Consider the following 10192-nt stretch of genomic DNA (forward strand, 5'->3'; position numbering starts at 1 on the left):
TTGTGTTTGAAAACCATTCATCTTCCTTGAGTTCCGTGCCTATGAAGAATTACATTTTCTTTAGTGCAGTCAGACCAAAGAGGATTGTCTATAATACCAATTTGTTTGATGAATATGCTAGTTGACATATACTTGAGTCATTGGTGTAGATCCAGAAACCATTGGATGGAGAAGATGATACCACTTGCTTAGACTGGTTTTTCTTTGTGGTTATTACTGGAAAGTTATTTGATATGTATTGAGCAACATTTAATATGGTTTTGTACATGTCTACAAATATTGTGTACAGATACTATTAACCCAGGACAAATTTTTTGCTTAGTAACCAGTTAGTAAATAGAGCTAGCAACTAACAAATAAAAATCATCTTTTTGAGCCCAGTTAACATTCTAAATGAAATTTTGGTGTTAAGAAACAGAGATACGATTCAAAGGCACTGAGGCATTCATTCATTCATTCATTCATACTTTCAATAAAAATGTAGGCCTTGTGTTAGGCAACACAAAGATATTTCAGACTAATCTGTTCATCCAATCACTCCAGAGATATATTTCATTTTATTTTAATCTTAAGTATTTTTCGATCTGGAGGCAGGCACAGTGAATAGAGCACTAATCCTTGAGTCAGGAAGGCCTGAATTATAATCTGGTCTCAGACTCTTGCCAGTTTGGTGACCCCAGGGAAATCACTGGGTCTCTCTTAGCCTTAAATTTTCACCAGTAAAATGGGGATAATAATAGCACCCAGCTCCCAGAATTGTTCTGAGAATAAAATAAGATAATATCTGTAAAGCACCTTGCAAACCTTAAAATGCTGTGTAAATGCTATGTTCATTTTTATGACTATTAAAAAGTAATATTATTGGTATGGTAGTTTTTAGCTCTTCACATTCCAGTTTTAATAATACATCATCTTAAAAATTGAAAATGTATACAGGGAATTTAGTTTGGTAAAACTTAATTTATTCTTTACAAAGAGGAATATTAGTTGACCATAGTTCCTCAAATATACTTCATTATTTCTTATATTGGAATAATTCTTGATCTTATGACAATGTGGCTACATCATAATGGTAATGATTATTCATATTTTATTAATTATTCACACTATATTATTCCTCATATTTACAAATTCAATACTTCCAGAATCTGTGACTTGGTCAGTGTGGGTACTCTCTCTTCTGATTCAAGTCAGAACTCTTTTTTTTCCCCTCCTCTCTCTTCTTGCTGAATGAGTGAAAAGTGCTAGACATGGAGTCAGAAACACCTGAGTACAAATCCAGCCTTACTAGCTGTGAGACTGTGGGCAAGTCACTTAACCTCTGTCTGCCTCAGTTTCCTCATCTATAAAATGGAGATAATAATGACCCCTACCTCTCAGGGTTGTTGCAATAATTAAATGAGATCATATTTGCACTTTACAAATTTTAAAGCACTGTGTAAATGCTAGTTATTATCATTATGTATCTAGGTTTCATACTACAAAGCACTGTGGATACGATGAGGAAACCACAATAGCCTTTGCAACTAAGGATCTCACGTTCTCATAGGAAGAGACAGTACATAGAGGAAGTTTCAGCAGCCAGTCAGATGGAAAAGTCCCAGTGGTTCCTAGGGTGCAGCAAAAAGTTGATGGTAATGCAGCTTCTTTGGAATTATTTCCATTGATAAAACTGCTTTTGTTTTTATCATCTTAGTCTTTAAGAGATCCGGGGGTCAAGATATTCTCCACCTTGTTGACGACCTGGTGATGACCCTGTCTGAACTTGTCAAGGCTAGTACTCAGCAAATGGATTTGCAATGTGTCCCTGAGCTCTTCTTTAAGCCTTTCACCTTAGCAGAAATACCTAGGAGGGAAGGAGAGAGGGATACATATATCAAGAGAGTGAAGGAGTGAATGCTCCACTAAGGCAGCCTATGACAGCTTTGAAGAAGCTAGGGGTACCTCCAGGCCACAAGGAAGAATCCAAGTAGGACTTCAGGGAAGGCACAAATAAAATAGCTGTTAATAATAGTAATGACAATAATTATGATTATTAATAATTTATACTTACATGGTTCTTTGTGCTCAAAAGCCCTGTAATGTCCATCACCTCATCTGGTCCTCACAGTAACGTTGTAAGGGAGGTAATGAAACAACTTTTAATTACAATTTTCAAATGAGAATGATGAAGGTTAGACTTTCTCACATCTCTTTAATTCAATTCAACAAACATCTATGATATGATTGTTGCCCTCAAAGGACGTATTACACTTCAATGGAGACTATAACATCAACACAAGTATAACAGAGAGAAATTTGAGGATGTGTAAAGCACTGACAATTTAAGGGACATTTATTTTCTACATCTCTTGTTTCTGCATGGCTGTCTCCACATTGGCCCCCCCCACTAGACTGTAACCTCCTTGAGGGCAGGGACTACCTTTTGCCTTTTTTTTTATCCTCAGCACTTAGTACAGTGCCTGAAACATGGTAGGCATTTAATATTTTTTTTTACATACTAATTGTTCAATACTTATTCAAGAAATTTGACAGAAAAATAAAATTTTAAAAATGAAACTGTAACTAGAGATTTATGCCATAGGACTCAGTATTCCAGACTTTTGGCAAGAAGGAAGAACTGGTTTTAAAAGCACATGGATAAATTCAGTTGATTTTAGCATGTAACTAATGAGGCCATGGCCTTGGGTTTGGTCACGACATTGGTGAGTTTTCTTTGGCCCAGAAAATTCAAGTCCTTAACTACATGCTGTACCTCAAACCCTTGGACAGCCAGCCTCTGTCAGCCATCTCATAAATATGTGATCCTCAATCCCCAGGAAGCTGGTAAACCAGTAGGGACCATTTCATTCAACCCACCTCTACTGGTAAGGAAAATGGTGAAAGAACTTATCCTAAAGACACGAGACTGTCCAATTGTCTCTGGATATAAAAAGAGAACACATGCTTAATCACAAAACCTGAGATATAAAGGGCCTCAGAGGCCATTTGGAAGGACCATAACCATGGATGGAAAGGAAGTGAGAGAGAATCCAATAGGACTGACCTGCTTCCCCCGCCTTCCCCCACTTTTTTCCAGTTTCTAGAACAAAGGAAGTAATAGTCTCTCACTGGACTCTGCCCTAGTCAGACCACATTGGGATCATTGTGGTCAGTTTGGGGCAACACATTTTAGAAGGCAGGTTAGCTGGAAAACATCCAGAGGAAGGTAAGAAAATGGTGAAGGACCTCAAGATGATGTTATAGGAGGCTTGTATGAAGTACATTATTATGAAGACTTAGAGGGGAACATAGTAACTACGTTCAAGTATTTGAAAGGTTGTTTGAAGAAAGGATTTCATTTGCTTTGCCTGACCTCAAAGAGCAATCAATCAATAAACATTTATTAAGCATCTACTATATACCAGGCCCTATGCTAAGTTCTGGGGATACAAAAAGAAGCAAAATATAGTCCCTGCCCTCCAGGAGCTTACAATCTAATTGGAGAGATGAGATGCAAACAAATACATGCAAAGCAAGCTATATACAGGATAAAAGGGATTTATTAACAAAGGCAAGACACTGGAATCAAGTGGGGTTGGGGAAGACTTGCTATAGAAGGTAGGATTTTAGTTGAGACTTAAAGGAAGTCAGAGAGTAGAACTGGGAGCAATGGATGAAAGTAGCAGATAGGTAGATTTAAGTTTGATTTAAGGGGAGGGAACCTTTTAATAATTAGAACTCTCCAAAAGTGGAGGGGGCTGCCTAGGGTGATAATGAATCACCCCTCACCGGATATCTTTAAAGATGAATGCTGAGTGACCACTAGTCAGATGGGTTGTAGAGGGAATTCTTGAGAAGGGCACCCATTTGACTAGATAATCCATAAAGTGTCTTTATACCTTGAGATTCTATGATTCCATGATACTGAAAAACAGTTTAAATCACTCAACCTATGACTCAGTTGGCTAAATTTCCCACCCACATTTTTTCTAACCTTTTATCTGCTTTCTGAGGTTAGTTTTGAACTTAGATTTTCCTCCCTCCAGACCCACAACTCTATCTACTGCATACCTCAGTTTGAAGGATGGATTGTCGAGGGGATAGATTGGAGAGAGGAAGACCAGTTAAGAGGGTATTGTCACAGTCCAAGTTAAAAGAGATGAAGGCCTGATTAAGTGGATAACAACAAATGTAGAAAAGAGTAGAAGGGTATGAGAGGTATTGCAAAGAATCCAAGGGACTTTGCTGGTGACTGGATTATGGGACCACAGGATTGCAAGCTGGGAGGGACCTTGGAGAGAGTCTAATTCAAGTCATGCATTTTACAAATGAGACATGTGTACAGTAAAAAAGAGAGAAGAATCAAAGATAGCACTGAAGTGTCCACACCATCAACTGAAATAGGAAAATTGGGGGAGGGGCCGTTAGGAAAGAAGATGTTAAGTTCAGTTTTGGAAATGTTTAAATTTGAGGGGCCAACTGGGCATGAGAGAGACGGGCCTATAATTCTGAGGAGATGTTGGGAATGGAGGAAATAGAGCTATAATTTTATGAGTTGACTGCCTAGAGGTGATGGATGAGTGGAGACGTAGGAGTGAATCAATTCACCAAGAAAGACAGTCTAGAGCAAGAAGAGGGCCCAGGAGAGACCCTTGGAGTGCTGCCATATTCAAGTGTCAGGAGAAAGGTAAGGAGATAGACAAGGAGGTGAGAGGAGACATTCAAGAAGGAAACCAGAGAACCCTGACAATTCAGGGTTGCACAAGCCAAGGAAGGGGAGAGGGTATCAAGGAGAGGGTAGTCACTATTGTCAAATGTCACAGAGAGTTTAAGGGCCATGAGCAGTGACACAAGGTCATTGGTTTTTAGCAATAAGGAGTTCATCAGTGACTTTGGATGGAGGTCTTTTACTAGAATAGTGGGAATTGGAGCCAGATTTTGCAAGTGGTGAAGTGAATGGGTGGTGAGGAAACTGGAGAGCCATGTATAGACATCTTTCTAGATTTTTTTTTTCTTAATCAAAGGAGAGGAGAGAGTTAGTATGATAGCTCAAAGGAATGAATGGGTTAGCGTATCCTCAATTTGATTTTGAATGAAGGCGTAGACCATATTTCCCATAGTCCACAAAGTGGACTCCATGATGTTTTGAAAATATACTTAATATCTTTAAAATAATGTGGCTCATACCACATTTTAAAACAACATGGTTTGGCTAAAAAACTGGTATTGCCTTTACATGTATATAAATTGGTAAAGTTTGCAAAGTGCTTTTCTCACGCCAAAAATGTGATAGGTAGTCTAAATATTGTTATACCCATTTTATAGATGAGAAAGTTGAGACTCTGAGAAGCTGAGCTACTTGCCAAAGACCATATAGCTAGTGAGTGTGTCTAAGTTAGAATTTTTTTACTATTACATTTTATTTTTAATTTATGGAATAAAACAAGCATTTCCATAACATGGTACAATAAAAAGATGATTGCTCATGAAACTGCAAAACTTCTATGCACAACTTGCTATTCAGACTGGTCTGCAGGACTCCTGAGTTAGGCATGAACCTAATTAAAATACAATTGGGAAATAATTAACAAAAATAAGTAAAAATACAATGCAACATAGATAATGTTAATTTGGGGTTTTCTAAGTCAATACAAGACCTCCAGCAGAGATCATTTCTGTTGGAGTTTGACACCACTGCCTAAGGCTATAAATTACTGAGGAGTTGCTAACTTTCACATGAATTCATACCAGGAGTTCCTCCTAATGAGGAAATCGTAGGTGTGTTCCCTGTCCTAGCCCATGTCATGAAGCAAATGGGTGGTTATCGATTATTGGGTTTTTTTTTCAAGCTAACCTCTAAGGAACCTAAAATTTTTTCACAGCCTATAAGAAATTGTTTCCTTGAATTTTCTATTTCTTTTTAGCCCTAATACAATACTTTATTCTGTACAAAGTCTCTGGCTCTAATAGATACCCAGCAAGGCAAGGACTGGCATATTGTAGTTTCGCCATTGGAAGGAACAGACAGACTTCGTTACAGCCCCGCTCCACACATTGCACTGGGCCTTGGCACACTTCCTTTAAAAGTACATAAAATCCACAGGGCTTCAGCTTTTCCAGGGAAACCCCAGTTTGAAGCGGGCTTGAAAATCTGTAGTTCTTGGGTCTCCAAACCCGAAATCGAGTTCCTCCTCTCTAGTAAAAGTAAATTTAGGTAAAAGTTACCCACAAAACTGCCCATTCCGGTGCCTGCTCAAACCATCCCGGGTAGCCAGCGCCATGAGTCACGAGCTTCCAGCTGTGAGTTCTGACCAGATTAAAAAGGTGACTGGCGTTCCAGCTCTTGGCCCCGCTGTTTGGGGTGAGGGGGTGGGGTTGATTTTGGCATTAAATCATTATCAGCTGGGAGCAGGGAAGCGGTGAGTGAGCAGCCTCAAACCTTAACTGATTCCGACTTGTGGAGAGAGGGCCGATGTGGCTGCCTGCTACTCCTTTTAATTTCCCCATTTCTTTCTCTTTCAAGGGTCCACCAGGTCCTGTTGGTCTGCCAGGTCCATCAGGAAGGAGAGGTCCGAGGGTGAGTAAGTGGGCTGAATGTTCGTCCTGCTATAAGAATGATGATGTATTTAAGAAGAATAGGAAGGATGGTGGATGGTAACCTGCAAATAGACGAAGGATCTGTGATATCTTCAGTTTGGGGAACTCCGGTGTATGATCTCCCTTCACCGATGATGATTACAGCTTCTTTTGACTTAATTATCCAGTACACTAGATAGTAAACTCCTTGAGGGAAGGGACTCTCTGTTGCCTATTTAGTATTCCCAGATCTTAGCACAATGCCTGGCACTTAGTAGATGCTTAATCAATATTTATTAATTAACTTACTGACTCACCTGAGTTACATAATTAGGAAGGAAGTGCTAGAGTTGGGGCCATTCAATCAGTCAACAAGTATTTATTGAGCACCTACTGCATACCAGGCTTGGCAGATCCTGGGGAAAAAAAAACAAAAGGGTCAGAGTCCCTGCACTCAATAAGTTCACATTCTGTCAGGGCAAGTAACATAGAGATATAAATAAATAAAAAATACAAAGTAATCACAGTTCCTGACATGTAGTAAATGCCTAATCTCATTCTTATTCTTATTCTCTCTCTCTCATTCTCTCTGTCTCTCTCTGTCTGTCTCTCTCCCCTCTCTTTTTCTCTCTCTCCCCTCTCTCTCTTTCTCTGTCTTTGTCTCTCTCTGCCTCTTTCTCTCTCTCTGTCTCTCTCTCTCTGCCTCTCTGTATCTCTCTCTCTTGCTTTCTCTGTCTTTGTCTGTCTCTGTCTTTGTCTCTCCTCTCTCTGTCTCTCTCCCCTTGCATCTATCCAACTTCAGGGTGGGAGGAAGCAGCAATTGGGGCCATCATGGCCAGGGTTCATGTAGGAGACACAGTCCTTCCAGATTTTAAGTCTTCCTGTCTCTGTTATACCATGTAGCTTCTATATGGATGCTAACATTATCCAAACAAAAGGTGAAAGAGAAGAGATGAATAATTCCTGACCCAGAGCTTTAACAAGAATGAGGCTTCAGTGGGGCAAAGCCAAATGTCACTGAAAAATATATAAATTATTCCACCTCTCCCATGAAACCATTCCTGGACCCTCTAATTATGATTCTCTCTCTTTTCCTCAAACTATCCTATAAATACTTTTCTGTTTATGTTTTTTATCCTTTCCCTGTCCTCAAGAATGTAAGATTCTTGAAAGCAAGGACTATTTCTTTTCTTTAAAATTTGTTTTTTCTTTATATCCCTGCCTGTAGCACAAAGCCTTCCCCATAATTAATGCTTGTGAGATTGGATTGCTTTTCCTTTTCTATTCTGTCTTTCCTTGGGGATGGCCCATGACTGTTTCCTGCATAAAGTAGCCTGGATCTTTAAAGTCTTCCCTTTGCCAATCCCAAGGAAGCAAAGAAACACGTGGAGCCTTGTTTGTTTGGCCATAAACACCCAGACAAGGCATTCTCTATGAGCATGTCCAAGGAATATTATCAAATTTTCACTAACAGCAGCAGCAGCAGCAGCAGAGCTGGTCTATTGCTACTTGTAATATTATTCTTAGCTCTGTAGTGATCTCATCCATTCGCTGCATGGTGGGTGAAGGTCAGGTTCATTTGCTTTGGGGAATGAAGGGGAGTGGGCTTCCTTAAAATAGTGCATTCCTGGGTTACATAGTGGAAAATAGAGGAGCAGAATATAAGCTGTTGACCAGGGAGGGAGAAATGCACAGAATAAAAAATATTACCCCAAGGAGCTGCTGCATTTCTAAAATTACGTCTGCTGCACAAAAGATTTATGTGTTATATAAATCAAAGAATTGTGCTCTAGCCAGCTCCCTCCCCTCCCCCAACTTTTGTTTTAACAGAGGCAGCCCATTTCATTTAGGGATGAAAGTGGGAATCCTGATGTGTGTATTTAAAAAAATGCAAATACCAGCAATACACCCAGTTTTCAAGTCAAGGCCTGAGAGAAGTAAGGCTTAGATTGTGTGGGAGTGGACTAGCACCCACCTGACGCCCTCTGGGGACCCAACTGGAGATGAGGGTTGGGAGAATGGGAGGGTAAGACTATAGGAAGCTCTCCTGGTTATATGTTTCCTCAGACGAGGAGGACTGGGCGAAATACTGAAATACAATTTGTCTTTGATAACCTCTCCATTTTTGCCTCTCTCCCACTTCCAGATACCCCTTTGCAATCTGCCCTTCCAGGATTCTAGTGGCCTAATATTGCCTTTTGGCTTTGGAAAGATTTGCACTGACGTGCTATAACTGCATGTACTACACATTCCAAAACTATCTCTCCTTTCCCTCCCTGCTATCCTCTTGCTCTTCCATCTCTCAAACACTATAAAAACTCTAATTACTATAATTAGGAAGATTGCAAATAGACATTTTGACTTAAATTCTTACTAAAGTGTGAGTGACTAATGAACCTTACCCTTCATTCATTTAATATTTATTGAATATGTAACATATGCAAAATATCATAGGGATGACTGTATTTCCACATATTTATAGACCCAGAAGCACAGCTAGGACTATTTACTGCTTACTCGAAGTGGCAAAATGTAGAAGTTAATGCCACTGCTCACTGTGCTGAATCATAGCAGGACCTTGGGGCCTGAGGGTCTTTGATTAACTGATTCCTTCTTTGAGAAGCAGCATGGTGTCATGGAGAGCTTGCCTTGGGGTCAGGGATAGCTAAGTTCTAATCCTGCCTTAGACACTAGTGATACGACCCCTGGTCAAGTCACTTCATCGCTCTCAGTCTCAGTTTTCCTCATCTATAAAATGGGGATATAGCACCTGCCTCACAGGATTGTTGTAAGGATCAAATGAAATAACACATGTATACTGGGTATCACAAAAGTCTTAGTGCCATTTTAAGGGCTTAAAAAGGTACTAGGAATTTTGGGATAACATTTCCTTTCCCTATGGGTGGCAGATTCCCACCCCCGTTCCCCTTATTCTTGTGATTCAGAATCGTTGACTTCTAAGGAGAAAATCCTTCCCCTCTCTCCCCAACTCTTCATGTCTCCCATCCTCTTACTGCTACCCACTTCAGCTTTGTAGCTAACTCTTCAAGGTCTTATCTTTGGCTACCCTTCCTTCCCTGCTCAATTATTCTCAAACACCCATCCACCTCATACTCTTTCTACCTTCTGTCATACACAAAAATCTTGTTCTCTGCAGAAGACCTTGCATCCCTGGTTCAGTTGTTAATAGAGCATGGGCAGCTAGGTGTGTCACTGGATACAGCACCAGGCCTGAAGTTATCAAGGCCTGAGTTCAAATCTGGCCTCAGACACATAACACTCACTAGCTGTGTGACCCTGGGAAAGTCACTTAACCCCATTGCCTAGCCAAAAAAACCCCAAAAAACAAAACAAAAAAAAATAAAAAACAAATCTGGCCTCAGAAACTTACTTAACTCTGTATCACTTAACCTCTGTTTACTTCATTTTCCTCATCTGTAAAATGGGGGTAATAATAGCACCTACCTCCCAGGGTTGTTGTGAGGATCAAATGGAATAATAATTGTAAAGTGTTTAGCACACTGCCTGGCACATAGTAAGTGCTATATAAATGTTAGCTGTGATGGTGATGGTGAGGATGATGGTGATGATGATGATGATGATGATGATGATGATGATGATGATGATGATGATG

The 10192-nt window shown here is 39.9% G+C and overlaps 1 protein-coding gene across 1 annotated transcript in view; it reads left to right on the top strand.

Moving 5' to 3' along the window:
* Positions 1-10192, top strand: part of COL24A1 (collagen type XXIV alpha 1 chain) — a 369727-nt gene that overhangs the window by 47853 nt on the left and 311682 nt on the right. Inside the window, exon 5 of the mRNA XM_027873950.1 lies at positions 6506-6559. Within this exon, the coding sequence (XP_027729751.1) occupies positions 6506-6559 (54 nt within the window). The remainder of the gene's footprint in view (positions 1-6505; positions 6560-10192) is intronic.

Source organism: Vombatus ursinus, unplaced genomic scaffold, assembly GCF_900497805.2.
Source record: "Vombatus ursinus unplaced genomic scaffold, bare-nosed wombat genome assembly UNPS02014803.1, whole genome shotgun sequence".
Lineage (NCBI taxonomy): Eukaryota > Metazoa > Chordata > Mammalia > Diprotodontia > Vombatidae > Vombatus > Vombatus ursinus.